This window comes from Pseudophryne corroboree, chromosome 3, assembly GCF_028390025.1.
Source record: "Pseudophryne corroboree isolate aPseCor3 chromosome 3, aPseCor3.hap2, whole genome shotgun sequence".
Lineage (NCBI taxonomy): Eukaryota > Metazoa > Chordata > Amphibia > Anura > Myobatrachidae > Pseudophryne > Pseudophryne corroboree.
This window is the reverse complement of record NC_086446.1, coordinates 524,915,941-524,933,438: the sequence shown is the minus strand read 5'-3', so window position 1 is coordinate 524,933,438 and position 17,498 is coordinate 524,915,941. Positions and strand designations below refer to the sequence as shown.

At 45.9% G+C, this 17,498-nt stretch overlaps 1 protein-coding gene across 3 annotated transcripts in view; it reads left to right on the top strand.

Moving 5' to 3' along the window:
• ABCA5 (ATP binding cassette subfamily A member 5) overlaps nt 1-17,498 on the top strand; it is a 339,361-nt gene that overhangs the window by 66,558 nt on the left and 255,305 nt on the right. For all 3 annotated transcript variants that reach the window (XM_063961135.1, XM_063961134.1, XM_063961136.1), the window contains one exon: nt 5,467-5,579. In XM_063961135.1, the coding sequence (XP_063817205.1) occupies nt 5,478-5,579 (102 nt within the window). In that variant the 5' untranslated portion in view covers nt 5,467-5,477. The remainder of the gene's footprint in view (nt 1-5,466; nt 5,580-17,498) is intronic.

Below are 17,498 nucleotides of genomic sequence, written 5' to 3'. Positions count from 1 at the left end.
GCGTTTGACGGCATGGCGGTTGAACGCCGGATCCTAAGAGAAAAGGGCATTCCGGAGGAAGTCATTCCTACGCTGATTAAGGCTAGGAAAGATGTGACCGCAAAACATTATCACCGCATATGGCGAAAATATGTTGCTTGGTGTGAGGCCAGGAAGGCCCCAACGGAGGAATTTCAGCGCGGTCGATTTCTGCACTTCCTACAGTCAGGAGTGACTATGGGCCTAAAATTGTGTTCCATTAAGGTCCAGATTTCGGCTCTGTCGATTTTCTTTCAACAAGAACTGGCTTCACTGCCTGAAGTTCAGACTTTTGTTAAGGGAGTGCTGCATATTCAGCCCCCTTTCGTGCCTCCAGTGGCACCATGGGATCTCAACGTGGTGTTGGATTTCCTAAAGTCGCATTGGTTTGGGCCACTTAAAACCGTGGAGCTAGAGTACCTCACGTGGAAAGTGGTCACGCTGTTGGCCTTGGCGTCGGCCAGGCGTGTATCAGAATTGGCGGCTTTGTCATGTAAAAGCCCTTATCTGATTTTTCATATGGATAGGGCGGAATTGAGGACTCGTTCCCAATTCCTTCCTAAGGTGGTTTCAGCTTTTCATGTGAACCAACCTATTGTGGTGCCTGCGGCTACTCGGGACTTGGAGGATTCCAAGTTACTGGACGTAGTCAGGGCCCTGAAAATATATGTTTCCGGGACGGCTGGAGTCAGGAAAACTGACTCGCTATTTATCCTGTATGCACCCAACAAGCTGGGTGCTCCTGCTTCTAAGCAGACTATTGCTCGCTGGATCTGTAGCACGATTCAACTTGCACATTCTACGGCTGGACTGCCGCATCCTAAATCTGTAAAAGCCCATTCCACGAGGAAAGTGGGCTCTTCTTGGGCGGCTGCCCGAGGGGTCTCGGCTTTACAACTTTGCCGAGCTGCTACTTGGTCGGGTTCAAACACATTTGCAAAATTCTACAAGTTTGATACCCTGGCTGAGGAGGACCTTCAGTTTGCTCATTCGGTGCTGCAGAGTCATCCGCACTCTCCCGCCCGTTTGGGAGCTTTGGTATAATCCCCATGGTCCTTACGGAGTTCCCAGCATCCACTAGGACGTCAGAGAAAATAAGAATTTACTCACCGGTAATTCTATTTCTCGTAGTCCGTAGTGGATGCTGGGCGCCCATCCCAAGTGCGGATTGTCTGCAATACTTGTATATAGTTATTGCCTAACTAAAGGGTTATTGTTTGGAGCCATCTGTTTGAGAGGCTCAGTTGTTATTCATACTGTTAACTGGGTATAGTATCACGAGTTGTACGGTGTGATTGGTGTGGCTGGTATGAGTCTTACCCTGGATTCCAAATCCTTCCTTATTGTGTCAGCTCTTCCGGGCACAGTTTCCTAACTGAGGTCTGGAGGAGGGGCATAGAGGGAGGAGCCAGTGCACACCAGGTAGTCCTAAATCTTTCTTAGATGTGCCCAGTCTCCTGCGGAGCCCGCTATTCCCCATGGTCCTTACGGAGTTCCCAGCATCCACTACGGACTACAAGAAATAGAATTACCGGTGAGTAAATTATTATTAAAAGATGGGGGATATTCTATGTAGATAAAAGCAAACCCAGTTTTTAGGTAAAAGATAATAACAATATTTTAATTTAAATACAACGGTAGCCACATTAAAAAAGGGGTTATATATAGACCATAAAAAGATGCATATTGAACCATATAGAAAAAATGGGACATAAAATACATAAAAACATATAAGACCTTTACAATACTAAAAAAAGTACACTCTAAAAAGATGAGAGGTTTTGAGCTTATCTTAGTATATGGGTGGTCATTCTGAGTTGTTCGCTCGCTAGCAGTTTTTAGCAGCCTTGCAAACGCTATGCCGCCTCCCACTGGGAGTGTATTTTAGCTTAGCTGAAGTGCGAAAGAAAGGATCGCAGAGCGGCGGCAAAGTTTTTTTGTGCAGTTTTAGAGTAGCTCAAAACCTATTCAGCGCTTGCGATGACTTCAGACTGTTCAGTTCCTGTTTTGACGTCACAAACACGCCTTGCGTTCGCCAAGCCACTCCTGCGTTTTTCCGGGCACGCCTGCGTTTTTTCGAACACTCCCTGAAAACGGTAAGTTGACACCCAGAAACGCCCTCTTCATGTCAATCACTCTGCGGCCAGCAGTGCGACTGAAATGCTTCGCTAGACCCTGTGTGAAACTACATAGTTCGTTGTAATAGTACGTCGCGTGTGCGCATTGCGCCGCATACGCATATGCAGATGTGCCGTTTTTTTGCCTCATTGATGCACAGCGAACGAATGCAGCTAGCGATTAACTCGGAATAACCACCATGGAGTCAGTGAGGTACATCCAATGCATTTCATCTGGCTGACTTCATAAAGGGGGCCCTCGGTGTTATTAGTGTATGGGGCCCCAAGATTTCTGTTGCCGGCCCTGCACATGACTGTCTAATTAAACTACTCCTTGCTATTATACATTATATATTTGTAACATTGCAGCCTGCACATGTTCGAGTGCACACTGGTGTTTTTATTTCCTACATTTTGTATTTGAGGGTACAATGGAGGAGAAACGGATCTTACCTAGAGATCTCTAGCTTGAAAAGAGGCTTCAGAGAGATAATGACGGAGAAGAGACAGTGGAAAAGAAATTGCGTACTATCATCCTTGCTATGACATCCTCCTCTGTAGAGTGCTCATGCAATCGGTTACTCCATATAGAATAGTGAGCTCTGTGTGCATTTCCTTTTCTTATATGGGAAATGGCACCATAGTCACTGGATGTATGGTTTGGCAAGACCCTCCTTTTTATCGGTATGAGATACTGGCGTACGGGATTCCGGCTATCACTATACCGACATCGGCAGAATGCCGGCAGCGGATGAGCGCTGTAGGGACGGTTGCTTGCTTAGCTCGCCACAGGTTCTATTCTCCCTCTGTGGGTGTCGCGGACACCCACAAAGGGAGAATCACCTACCTCACCAGTATTCTGGCGGTGGCATTGTACCCTGTCGGTATTATGACCGCCGTGATCCCGACGGGCGGTATTTTAAACGCATACCCTTTCTGTGTGATGCCCATTTTGACCATTGAGATTGCCTTGTTTGAGCTGTTTGTTATGGTTTTCATACTGTTTAAAAGAAAACAATAAATCGATAAAAGGCAGTTTTAGGAAGTAGAAATGGGAAGAATAGGGATAATATTCTACTTTCACTAGTTCACTAATAGGAAGCAAGAATTAATATTAAGTCCAGCTAAAGTTTTACAACATGTGTCATTGGAATATGGTTTCTTGTACTATTTTTTTTTTAAATGTAAATATGGTATTAATTCTTTAATACTGTTTTGTTTTTTGTTTTCATTTAAGTTGTGTCTAAACGTTATACTTTGTGCGAGGTTTGGCAGAAATATCCAATCTGTATTCTTGTTTATTATAAATGCAATATGGAAAGAAGAAGCTGTATGTAAACATTGTGATGCTAAGATAAAAATCTAATTATATGTTGCCAGAAAACAAGGCTGCCAGAAATAGCTTGGTTGGACAGAATTAATACCTAATGTACCAAAGAAACATCAGCATCTGTTATTTATACATGGTCGTTCAATACAAAACCCTGTCTGAACAATTGCAGTTTGCAGCTATTGCCAAGTTAGATCTAATTTCACATTTTGTTTGTAGCTTTAGTAGTTTATTGATTGATTTCCAGGGTCTCTGAATCTTCTGTTATAACCTCACTACAGTACCACCTGCATGTAACATCTCACTAGCCTCCGTCTCACCCTAGCTCCATACAGCCATCCTTCCTAGGGTTCTCTTAATTGTGGCTTGCAATTGGTCTAGCCTCTCACACCCCACTTTTTTTTAATTGAGTTTATTTAGTCCTATTACAGTAAGATAATAAGTATATGGCTTATTCTTTGTTCTGCAACATTCTCTGCACTACTTACTATTATTTTTATTATTAGATAATAACGTACAGCTCCTATTGTATGTACAGATAAAGAGAAGTACTGTATTAGAAAAAGTGGACAGTTACTAAAGCTGGAGGATAGCTTGTGTCAATCAGAAACTCCATGATATATACATTATACCACTCATGGGTGGAATGGACCACAATCACAGTACAGCAAGCTTGGGGGGGCGGGAGTCCTGAGTAAACTGCTTCATATATGGGGTCAGATTTAGCTTTCTGTATATGATGGTTCATATTTTCTGTATGTAACAGTATTATGTTGCTACAACTTGTCTTCTGTTATGTAGGACATTACAGATGATGTGATGGTTAGTATTACTGCCTCGCAGAATAAGCTCATGGGTTGGATTCCTACTATGTCCGTAACTATGTGGAGTTTGTATATTCTCATCGTGCTCGTATGAGTTTCCTTTGGGTACTCTGGTTTCCTCCCACAATCCAAAACTATACTGGTACATTAGTTGTCTCCCAACAAAAATTAACCCTAGTTTGTAAGTGTGTACATGTGTTTAGGGCAGACTTGATGGGCCAAGTGGGTCTTATTTGCCATTAACTTCTATGTTTCTATGGGGGTAATGTACCAAGCAGTGAAAATAGTGGAGAAGTAAGCCATGGCATTGAAGTAAAGGGCCCCATACACTTACATGACATGTCCGTCTGACATGTCGCAGGCGATCACCCCGGCAACCTCCCGGAGAGCAGGATCGCCCAAGATACATCGTATGCTGTCCTTTTGTATACAATGTATCTTGGGCGATCCCAGCCATGCCTGCGGGAACAGACATATCACGAGTGCAGCACTAACGATCTAGGAGAGCCGATCCGACCCTCACGGGAACGCGGATCGGAAACACCTCCAAAATGCCCGATTTCATCTGATATATCGGGCCGAATGCCCGAAATCGGATGAAATCGGGCATTATCGTCCTAGCGTATGGGGCTCTTAACATTTATAATTTGCATACTATAAAATTATACATAGTAGCTGATTGTTTACCATGGATATCTTCTCCACTGGCACACTTCTTCACTCTTTTCACTGCTTAGTACATCTGCCCCTATGTCTTTAGACTATTGTTCACTGTTGATATTTATGCCTATTTTATTCAACCTTTCTTAAAAAAAAAAAGGTACTTGCCACTATTTTAGTCCAGTCTTATGGGTACCTTTCCCTGTGTGCTGTATTGCCAACAGATTAAAACAGATCGCTATTAGGGAGAGCACATGTGTGTGTTATACCATGTGTAGACCCCAGCCAAAGTAGAAAGTACACATAGACTGTCACACTGTTCTCAGTAGTGTTGAGATGACTCTGTGGGAGGCAGTCACAAAGTATTGCTATATTGCAGCATTTACAAAGAATTGGGTGCTACGTCTGTGGAGGGTCAGATTCAGAATATTGTGAAAAAGTGATTTTTCTTTGTGTGTTTTGTTTAAATATATATCCTAGTTAGACTAACGTCATACTTGTTTTGTTCTTTTTGTAGATTGTTATACAATGTCCTCAGATATTAAAGATGTTGGTGTCTGGGCACAAACGAAAACTCTCCTCTACAAGAATTATCTTGTTAAATGTAGGACAAGGAAGGACACGTTGCAGGTATGCATGGACAAATTTAACGTCTCTTAAAATGTCTTTTATGCTATGAATGGAAATTGCTGTCTATTAATAGCTGAACCTGGTGCATCTAAAACCAGCACACAGTTTTCAAAATATGCACACAGTGCACTGTCTATAGTGGCTTTCTCATCTCTGACGAGACGAAAACATTTCTGCTAGTGTGGTATAAGCTGTATCCAACAAATTACACTTCGATCCTTATTTGAACTACTAACAAGACAGAAACTGTTAATGTTATCAATATGTTGTGACAAGCCAGATTTCTACACTTAACACAGTGGTAAAAAACATCTCTCACTGCAACTTATTATCAACAGGTATCGCATACTTCCATCATACATTATGTCATTTTGTGACCTACCAGAGAGAAGCACAATTCCGAGTAACACAAATAAATATTTGTAAACAGCGCTTTTGGGGAATAAATGATTGTCAGTACACCAGATGAAATAGATGAAAACACCTGTGTTTATTATAGTCTATATCATACGCATGTATAAAAATGCAACATAAAAAGAACATAAAAAGTATCCATACTAATATAAATATACCCCTGTCCTCAACTGTCTCTCTTATTCACCAAAATAGGGATCTTAGCAGCATCTAGTCAAAAGTCCTGTTCCTGTTAAAACCTCCGAATGGAGTCAAAGCTGTGGGGGACGCAGCAAAATGTGATAGGTGTACTGACAGGGGTGCCACAACAGTTTTAGGTTGGGGGTGCCTAGATGTAATTTAATTTTGGCGCCCCCAAATTGCTGAATGTTGCCCCGTAGGGGCAGCTGCACTTACCTTCCACACTACCTACCTGACAGAGAAATATGTATGAATATATGTATATATATATATTTTTATTTCTATCTTTGGGAAGGTGTTGTGGGGGGTAGCTAAGGGGGAAGAGGGGAGGAACATATGAAGTGGTGAAGTGGAAGGTGAGAAGGGTGCAGGGCTGGTCCCAAAGGAGGGGCCAGCCTACAGTAACTTGCCACACACTGTAGTCACTGGAGCTGGGTGCAGGGCATAGAATGGGCTGCGGGAAGGGAGGAGGAGGAGCAGCCAGAAAGTTGATTATCTCCATCTGTCCGTGGAAAGCCTAGATGGTGGCATCACTGCTTCCTGTGACCCAGTACATTAACTAGCACCTTTCCCATACATATGTGCACTGACACCCCAAAACCCTCTCACCTATTGGGACTTGCAGCTGATCGAGTAAAGCCTGAACCAGACCTCCGTAAGCCTGTTGTGAAGATTTTGAGCTGCTGAATTTTCAGCACAACATCTTGGAGTCTCCAACCACTTTTTCATCATTTTCATGGAAACCAAACATCTATGCCTGAAATTCTCCACTAATTACAAGGACCCCTACCAATGTTACTGTGGTAATTATGCTATGCTGGACATTATATTTGACTCCTAAAGGAACTCTCATAATCATCCATTCGGAGGTTTTAATAGGAACAGGACTTTTGATTGAATGCTGGTAAAATCCCTATATTGTTGAATAAGTGATGCAGTTGATGAAAGGGGTATATTTATATTTGTAAGGATTCATTTTATGTTCTTACTAGTGAAATGCAATTGCATTTTTATACATGTTCACGATGATATGGAATAAAATAAACACAGGTGTATATAATCTCACAGACACTATCATAAAGGAAGCAAAAGAGAATCAAGTGGAGATATCTAACCATTTTTCTCTATCGTCCTAGTGGATGCTGGGGTTCCTGAAAGGACCATGGGGAATAGCGGCTCCGCAGGAGACAGGGCACAAAAAGTAAAGCTTTAGGATCAGGTGGTGTGCACTGGCTCCTCCCCCTATGACCCTCCTCCAAGCCAGTTAGATTTTTGTGCCCGGCCGAGAAGGGTGCAATCTAGGTGGCTCTCCTAAAGAGCTGCTTAGAAAAGTTTAGCTTAGGTTTTTTATTTTACAGTGAGTCCTGCTGGCAACAGGATCACTGCAACGAGGGACTTAGGGGAGAAGAAGTGAACTCACCTGCGTGCAGGATGGATTGGCTTCTTGGCTACTGGACATCAGCTCCAGAGGGACGATCACAGGTACAGCCTGGATGGTCACCGGAGCCTTGCCGCCGGCCCCCTTGCAGATGCTGAAGTAAGAAGAGGTCCAGAATCGGCGGCAGAAGACTCCTCAGTCTTCTAAAGGTAGCGCACAGCACTGCAGCTGTGCGCCATTTTCCTCTCAGCACACTTCACACGGCAGTCACTGAGGGTGCAGGGCGCTGGGAGGGGGGCGCCCTGGGAGGCAAATGAAAACCTATTTTGGCTAAAAATACCTCACATATAGCCTCCGGAGGCTATATGGAGATATTTAACCCCTGCCAGAATCCGTTAAAAGCGGGAGACGAGGCCGCCGAAAAAGGGGCGGGGCCTATCTCCTCAGCACACAGCGCCATTTTCCCTCACAGAAAGGCTGGAGGGAAGGCTCCCAGGCTCTCCCCTGCACTGCACTACAGAAACAGGGTTAAAACAGAGAGGGGGGGCACTAATTTGGCGTTAGAAATATATAAAACAGATGCTATAAGGGAAAACACTTATATAAGGTTGTCCCTATATAATTATAGCGTTTTTGGTGTGTGCTGGCAAATTCTCCCTCTGTCTCTCCAAAGGGCTAGTGGGTCCTGTCCTCTATCAGAGCATTCCCTGTGTGTGTGCTGTGTGTCGGTACGTGTGTGTCGACATGTATGAGGACGATGTTGGTGAGGAGGCGGAGCAATTGCCTGTAATGGTGATGTCACTCTCTAGGGAGTCGACACCGGAATGGATGGCTTATTTAGGGAATTACGTGATAATGTCAACACGCTGCAAGGTCGGTTGACGACATGAGACGGCCGACAAACAATTAGTACCGGTCCAGACGTCTCAAAAACACCGTCAGGGGTTTTAAAACGCCCGTTTACTTTAGTCGGTCGACACAGACACAGACAGGGACACTGAATCCAGTGTCGACGGTGAATAAACAAACGTATTCCTTATTAGGGCCACACGTTAAAGGCAATGAAGGAGGTGTTACATATTTCTGATACTACAAGTACCACAAAAGAGGGTATTATGTGGGATGTGAAAAAACTACAGTAGTTTTTCCTGAATCAGATAAATTAAATAAAGTGTGTGATGATGCGTGGGTTCCCCCCGATAGAAAATTATGGGCGGTATACCCTTTCCCGCCAGAAGTTAGGGCGCGTTGGGAAACACCCCTTAGGGTGGATAAGGCGCTCACACGCTTATCAAAACAAGTGGCGGTACCGTCTATAGATAGGGCCGTCCTCAAGGACCAGCTGACAGGAGGCTGGAAAATATCATAAAAAGTATATACACACATACTGGTGTTATACTGCGACCAGCGATCGCCTCAGCCTGGATGTGCAGAGCTGGGGTGGCTTGGTCGGATTCCCTGACTAAAAATATTGATACCCTTGACAGGGACAGTATTTTATTGACTATAGAGCATTTAAAGGATGCATTTCTATATATGCGAGATGCACAGAGGGATATTTGCACTCTGGCATCAAGAGTAAATGCGATGTCCATATCTGCCAGAAGATGTTATGGACACGACAGTGGTCAGGTGATGCAGATTCCAAACGGCAAAAAGGTGTATTGCCGTATAAAGGAAGAGGAGTTTTTTGGGGTCGGTCCATCGGACCTGGTGGCCACGGCAACTGCTGGAAAATCCACCGTTTTTACCCTAAGTCACATCTCTGCAGAAAAAGACACCGTCTTTTCAACCTCAGTCTTTTCGTCCCTATAAGATCATATCTGCCCAGGGATAGAGGAAAGGGAAGAAGACTGCAGCAGGCAGCCCATTCCCAGGAACAGAAGCGCTCCACCGCTTCTGACAAGTTCTCAGCATGGCGCTGAGACCGTACAGGACCCCTGGATCCTACAAGTAGTATCCCAGGGGTACAGATTGGAATGTAGAGACGTTTCCTCTTCGCAGGCTCCTGAAGTCTGCTTTACCAAGGTCTCCCTCCGACAAGGAGGCAGTATGGGAAAAAATTCACAAGCTGTATTCCCAGCAGGTGATAATTAAATTACCCCTCCTACTACAAGGAAAAGGGGTATTATTCCACACTATATTGTGGTACTGAAGCCAGAAGGCTAGGTGAGACTTATTCTAAAAAAAAAAAAAAAAAAAAAAATTTTTTGGAACACTTACAAAGGTTCAAATCAAGATGGAGTCACTCAGAGCAGTGATAACAAACCAGGAAGAAGGGGACTATATAGTGTCCGGGGACATCAGGGATGCTTACCTCTATGTCCCAAATTTGCCCTTCTCACTAAGGGTACCTCAGGTTCGTGGTGCAGAACTGTCACTATCAGTTTTAGACGCTGCCGTTTGGATTGTCCACGGCACCCCGGGTCTTTACCAAGGTAATGGCCGAAATGATGATTCTTCTTCGAAGAAAAGGCGTCTTAATTATCCCTTACTTGGACGATCTCCTGATAAGGGCATAGTCCAGGGAACAGTTGGAGGTCGGAGTAGCACTATCTCGGATACTGCTACAACAGCACGGGTGGATTCTAAATATTCCAAAATCGCAGCTGATCCCGACGACACGTCTGCTGTGCCTAGGGATGATTCTGGACACAGTCCAGAAAAAGGTGTTTCTCCCGGAAGAGAAAGCCAGGGAGTTATCCGAGCTAGTCAGGAACCTCCTAAAAACAGTGCATCATTGCACAAGGGTCCTGGTAAAAATGGTGGCTTCCTACGAAGCAATTCCATTCGGCAGATTTCACGCAAGAACTTTTCAGTGGGATCTGCTGGACAAATGGTCCGGATCGCATCTTCAGATGCATCAGCGGATAACCCTATATCCAAGGACAAGGGTGTCTCTCCTGTGGTGGTTATAGAGTGCCCATCTTCTAGAGGGCCGCAGATTTGGCATTCAGGATTGGATGCTGGTGACCACGGAGCCCAGCCCGAGAGGCTGGGGAGCAGTCACACAAGGAAAAAATTTCCAGGGAGTGTGATCAAGTCTGGAGACTTTTCTCCACATAAATATACTGGAGCTAAGGGTAAATTTATAATGCTCTAAGCTTAGCAAGACCTCTGCTTCAAGGTCAGCCGGTATTGATCCAGTGGGAAAAACATCACGGCAGTCGCCCACGTAAACAGACAGGGCGACACAAGAAGCAGGAGGGCAATGGCAAAAACTGCAAGGACTTTTCGCTGGGCGGAAAATCATGTGATAGCACTGTCAGCAGTGTTTCATCCTGGGAATGGAAACTGGGAAGCAGACTTCCTCAGCAGGCACGACCTCCACCCGGGAGAGTGGAAACTTCATCGGGAAGTTTTTTTCCACATGATTGTAAACCGTTGGGAAATACCAAAGGTGGACATGATGGCGTCCCGTCTGAACAAAAAACGGGACAGGTATTGCGCCAGGTCAAGAGACCCTCAGGCAATAGCTGTGGACGTTCTGGTAACACCGTGGGTGTACCAGTCGGTGTATGTGTTCCCTCCTCTGCTTCTCATACCTAAGGTGCTGAGAATTATAAGACGTAGAGGAGTAAGAACTATACTCATGGCTCCGGATTGGCCAAGAAGGACTTGGTACCCGGAACTTCAAGAGATGCTTACAGAGGTTTTATGGCCTCTGCCGCTAAGAAGGGACTTGCTTCAGCAAGTACCATGTCTGTTCCAAGACTTACCGCAGCTGCGTTTGTCGGCATGGCGGTGGAACGCCGGATCCTAAGGGAAAAAGGCATTCCGGAAGAGGTCATTCCTACCCTGGTCAAAGCCAGAAAGGAGGTGACCGCACAACATTATCACCACATGTGGCGAAAATATGTTGCGTGGTGTGAGGCCAGGAAGGCCCCACAAAGAAATTTCAACTCGGTCGTTTCCTGCATTTCCTGAAAACAGGAGTGTCTATGGGCCTCAAATTGGGGTCCATTAAGGTTCAAATTTCGGCCCTGTCGATTTTCTTCCAGAAAGAATTGGCTTCAGTTCCTGAAGTCCAGAATTTTGTCAAGGGAGTATTGCATATACAACCCCCTTTTGTGCCTCCAGTGGCACTGTGGGATCTCAACGTAGTTCTGGGATTCCTCAAATCACATTGGTTTAAAACCAGTCAAATCGGTGGATTTGAAGCATCTCACATGAAAAGTGACCATGATCTTGGCCCTGGCCTGGACCAGGCGAGTGTCAAATTGGTGGTTTTTTTCTCAAAAAAGCCCATATCTGTTTGTCCATTCGGACAGGGCAGAGCTGCGGACTCGTCCCCAGTTCTCTCCCTAAGGTGGTGTCAGTGTTTCACCTGAACCAGCTTATTGTGGTGCCTTGCACCTACTAGGGACTTGGAGGACTCCAAGTTGCTAGATGTTGTCAGGGCCCTGAAAATATGTTCCAGGACGGCTGGAGTCAGGAAAACTGACTTGCTGTTATCCTGTATGCACCCAACAAACTGGGTGCTTTTGCTTCTAAGCAGACTATTGCTAGTTGGATGTGTAATACAATTCAGCTTGCACATTCTGTGGCAGGCCTGCCACAGCCAAAATATGTAAATGCCCATTCCACAAGGATGGTGGGCTCATCTTGGGCGGCTGCCCGAGGGGTCTCGGCTTTTACAACTTTGCCGAGCGGTTATTTAGTCAGGGGCAAACACGTTTGTAAAATCCTACAAATTTGATACCCTGGCTAAGGAGGACCTGGAGTTCTCTCATTCGGTGCTGCAGAGTCATCCGCACTCTCCCGCCCGTTTGGGAGCTTTGGTATTATCCCCATGGTCCTTTCAGGAACCCCAGCATCCACTAGGACGATAGAGAAAATAAGAATTTACTTACCGATAATTCTATTTCTCGGAGTCCGTAGTGGATGCTGGGCGCCCATCCCAAGTGCGGATTATCTGCAATACTTGTACATAGTTACAAAAATCGGGTTATTATTGTTGTGAGCCATCTTTTCAGAGGCTCCGCTGTTATCATACTGTTAACTGGGTTCAGATCACAGGTTGTACAGTGTGATTGGTGTGGCTGGTATGAGTCTTACCCGGGATTCAAAATCCTTCCTTATTATGTACGCTCGTCCGGGCACAGTATCTAACTGGCTTGGAGGAGGGTCATAGGGGGAGGAGCCAGTGCACACCACCTGATCCTAAAGCTTTACTTTTTGTGCCCTGTCTCCTGCGGAGCCGCTATTCCCCATGGTCCTTTCAGGAACCCCAGCATCCACTACGGACTCCGAGAAATAGAATTATCGGTAAGTAAATTCTTATTTTAATTTGTGTTTCTATACGCTTATGATATTTTATTGCAGTATTTCACTTGTAGTGCTATATTTAAGATTATTTTAATTAAATTGATAAAATGTATGTTTTATTCAAATTTAGTGGATACTACAAGTGGCAATATGACTTACCAATAAAACTTTATTTTATCAATAGGATTTATCTTATATAGGTACATAAATCTTTGGGTGCTCAATCCACCTTTCTTGGTGTTTTGTTGTCAGCTTTAGGAGAGGGGCAGTCAAACTTGGGAGACACAGAAAGGTGAGTCATGGTGTGGTGAATAAAGGTGGGTACACACTATTAGATATATCTGCAGATCAATTGATCTGCAGATATATCTATATACGGATCGGGTAGTGTGCTGTGCATACACACTGCCCGATCCGTCGGGGGACTGACGTCATGAACTGGGCGGGCGGGCGCTCGCGCCCGCCCAGTTCACCTGTCAATCACCGCCGGCTGCCGCAGCATGTGTACGGGCGGTCGGACGACCGCCCCGTACACACACAGCGACGGGCCAATATATCGTTAGATATATTGGCTGTCAGCTGTGCTGTGCGGCCGACGCGATACGTCTGTGAACGACGGAGTTCACAGACGTATCGCCCGTACACACTGGCCGACGGTCCCGCGATGTGTCGGCCGTTCAAGAGAACGGCCGATACATCGACCAGTGTGTACGGGCCTTAAGGGTCCGATTCAGACCTGATTGCTGCTGTGCGTTTTTTCACAGGCTGCGATCAAGCCTGAACTGCGCATGCGTTTGCACCGCAATGCACAGACGTGACGAACCGTAGCAATGGGATGGTGCGAAAATTACGAACGCACCAGCGATCACAAGGAGAGGGCATTTGTGGGTGGCAACTGAACGTTTCTAGGGAGTGTCCAGAAAAACGTAGGAGGGACCCGGCGTTTAGTGGGAGGATTTCTGATGTCGGCTGAGCAGAAACTACACAAACTGATGTTTGTGCAGGTCTGCTACACATAGGATCGCACACCTGCACACACACAATACCCTCCCTCTGTAGGTGGCGACTACCTGATCGCAGGGATGCAAAAAATGCACCTTAGCTATCAGGTCTGAAGTACCCCCATAAGCCTTTAGAAAGGAGGAGAGTAATTGAGCTTTGATAAGTAAATGGGTTTGTAAGCCTGTTTGAAGATCTGGTGAGAGGAGGAGAATCTTAAAGGGAGAGGGAGGGAGTTAAAGTGGAGCAGCATGGGAGAAGTATTGTAGGTGGGAGTGTAAAAGGTAATCATTGCAGTCAAGCAATTGATTACACATCACGGAATAAAAAGTATCTGTATCCATCCATCAAGAACTGAATTTGGTTTATCACCAATATGGAATACATTATCAGTATTCACAGTGGGTGTGGATCATAGGGTCGACAGTCATTAGGTCGACCACTATTGTTCGACAGTGACTAGGTTGACCCCTGAAATAGGTCGACATGGAAAAAGGTAGACGTGTTTTTTTATAAAAAAAAAGATTGTGTTGTTTTCTTCGTAAAGTGACCAGGAACCCCAATTAGTGCACCGTGTCCCCTCGCTACGCTCGCCATGCTTTGGGCATGGTGCCTTGCTCCACTACCGCTGCGCTCGGCACAGGTTACTATTCCCAATCATAGTCCACATAGATCGTAAAGTATGAAAAAGTTGAAAAAAGGGAAAACAAATGTAAAAAACTCATGCCAACCTTTTCATGTGTCGACCTTTGCCATGTCGACCTAGTGACCATGTCAACCAATATTGGTCGACCTAAGTGCTGTTGACCTAAAGAACGGATACCATTCAATGCAACACCATAAAGGAATTCCATCAAGTATGGGGCTTGAAATAGAACTACCATTCCATTCCGGTACCAGGCTCTTCTTAAAACATGAACATAAGGTAGACTATTCCACCTTCCCCTTTTAACACCCCCTTTTCTCTGACGTCCTAGTGGATGCTGGGGACTCCGTAAGGACCATGGGGAATAGCGGCTCCGCAGGAGACTGGGCACAACTAAGAAAGATTTAGGACTACCTGGTGTGCACTGGCTCCTCCCTCTATGCCCCTCCTCCAGACCTCAGTTAGAATTTTGTGCCCGGCCGAGCTGGTTGCACACTAGGGGCTCTCCTGAGCTCTTAGAAAAGAAAATAAGAATTTACTTACCGATAATTCTATTTCTCATAGTCCGTAGTGGATGCTGGGGACTCCGTAAGGACCATGGGGAATAGCGGCTCCGCAGGAGACTGGGCACATCTAAAGAAAGCTTTAGGACTACCTGGTGTGCACTGGCTCCTCCCCCTATGACCCTCCTCCAAGCCTCAGTTAGGATACTGTGCCCGGACGAGCGTACACAATAAGGAAGGATTTTGAATCCCGGGTAAGACTCATACCAGCCACACCAATCACACCGTATAACCTGTGATCTGAACCCAGTTAACAGCATGATAACAGAGGAGCCTCTGAAAGATGGCTCACAACAATAATAACCCGATTTTTGTAACAATAACTATGTACAAGTATTGCAGACAATCCGCACTTGGGATGGGCGCCCAGCATCCACTACGGACTATGAGAAATAGAATTATCGGTAAGTAAATTCTTATTTTCTCTAACGTCCTAAGTGGATGCTGGGGACTCCGTAAGGACCATGGGGATTATACCAAAGCTCCCAAACGGGCGGGAGAGTGCGGATGACTCTGCAGCACCAAATGAGAGAACTCCAGGTCCTCCTCAGCCAGGATATCAATTTTGTAGAATTTTACAAACGTATTTGCTCCTGACCAAGTAGCTGCTCGGCAAAGTTGTAAAGCCGAGACCCCTCGGGCAGCCGCCCAAGATGAGCCCACCTTCCTTGTGGAGTGGGCATTTACAGATTTTTGGCTGTGGCAGGCCTGCCACAGAATGTGCAAGCTGAATTGTACTACAAATCCAACGAGCAATAGTCTGCTTAGAAGCAGGAGCACCCAGCTTGTTGGGTGCATACAGGATAAACAGCGAGTCAGATTTCCTGACTCCAGCCCTCCTGGAAACATATATTATCAGGGCCCTGACAACGTCTAGCAACTTGGAGTCCTCCAAGTCCCTAGTAGCCGCAGGCACCACAAATAGGTTGGTTCAGGTGAAACGCTGAAACCACCTTAGGGAGAAACTGAGGACGAGTCCTCAATTCCGCCCTGTCCGAATGGAACATCAGATAAGGGCTATTTCAGGATAAAGCCGCCAATTCTGACATGCGCCTGGCCCAGGCCAGGGCCAACAGCATGACCACTTTCCATGTGAGATATTTTAACTCCACAGATTTAAGTGGTTCAAACCAATGTGACTTTTGGAACCCAAAACTACATTGAGATCCCAAAGTGCCACTGGAGGCACAAAAGGAGGCTGTATATGCAGTACCCCTTTTACAAACGTCTGAACTTCAGGGACTGAAGCTAGTTCTTTTTGGAAGAAAATTGACAAGGCCGAAATTTGAACCTTAATGGACCCCAATTTCATGTCCATAGACACTCCTGTTTGCAGGAAATGTAGGAATCGACCCAGTTGAATTTCCACCGTCGGGCCTTACTGGCCTCGCACCACGCAACATATTTTCGCCAATTGCGGTGATAATGTTTTTGCGGTTACATCCTTCCTGGCTTTGATCAGGATAGGGATGACTTCATCCGGAATGCCTTTTTTCCTTCAGGATCCGGCGTTCAACCGCCATGCCGTCAAACGCAGCCGCGGTAAGTCTTGGAACAGACAGGGTCCTTGCTGGAGCAGGTCCCTTCTTAGAGGTAGAGGCCACGGATCCTCCGTGAGCATCTCTTGAAGTTCCGGTTACCAAGTCCTTCTTGGCCAATCCGGAGCCACGAATATAGTGCTTACTCCTCTCCATCTTATCAATCTCAGTACCTTGGGTATGAGAGGCAGAGGAGGGAACACATACCCTGACTGGTACACCCACGGTGTTACCAGAGCGCCTACAGCTATTGCCTGAGGGTCCCTGGACCTGGCGCAATACCTGTCGAGTTTTTCCCAACGGTTTATAATCATGTGGAAGACTTCTGGGTGAAGTCCCCACTCTCCCGGGTGGAGGTCGTGCTGAGGAAGTCTGCTTCCCAGTTGTCCACTCCCGGAATGAATACTGCTGACAGTGCTATCAAATGATTTTCCGCCCAGCGAAGAATCCTTGCAGCTTCTGCCATTGCCCTCCTGCTTCTTGTGCCACCCTGTCTGTTTACGTGGGTGACTGCCGTGATGTTATCCGACTGAATCAACACCGGCTGACCTTGAAGCAGAGGTCTTGCTAAGCTTAGAGCATTGTAAATGTCCCTTAGCTTCAGGATATTTATGTGAAGTGATGTCTCCAGGCTTGACCATAAGTCCTGGATATTCCTTCCCTGTGTGACTGCTCCCCAGCCTCGCAGGCTGGCATCCGTGGTTACCAGGACCCAGTCCTGAATGCCGAATCTGCGGCCCTCTAGAAGATGAGCACTCTGCAACCACCACAGGAGGGACCCCTTGTCCTTGATGACAGGGTTATCCGCTGATGCATCTGAAGATGCGACCCGGACCATTTGTCCAGCAGGTCCCACTGGAAAGTTCTTGCGTGGAATCTGCCGAATGGGATTGCTTCGTAGGAAGCCACCATTTTACCCAGAACCCTTGTGCA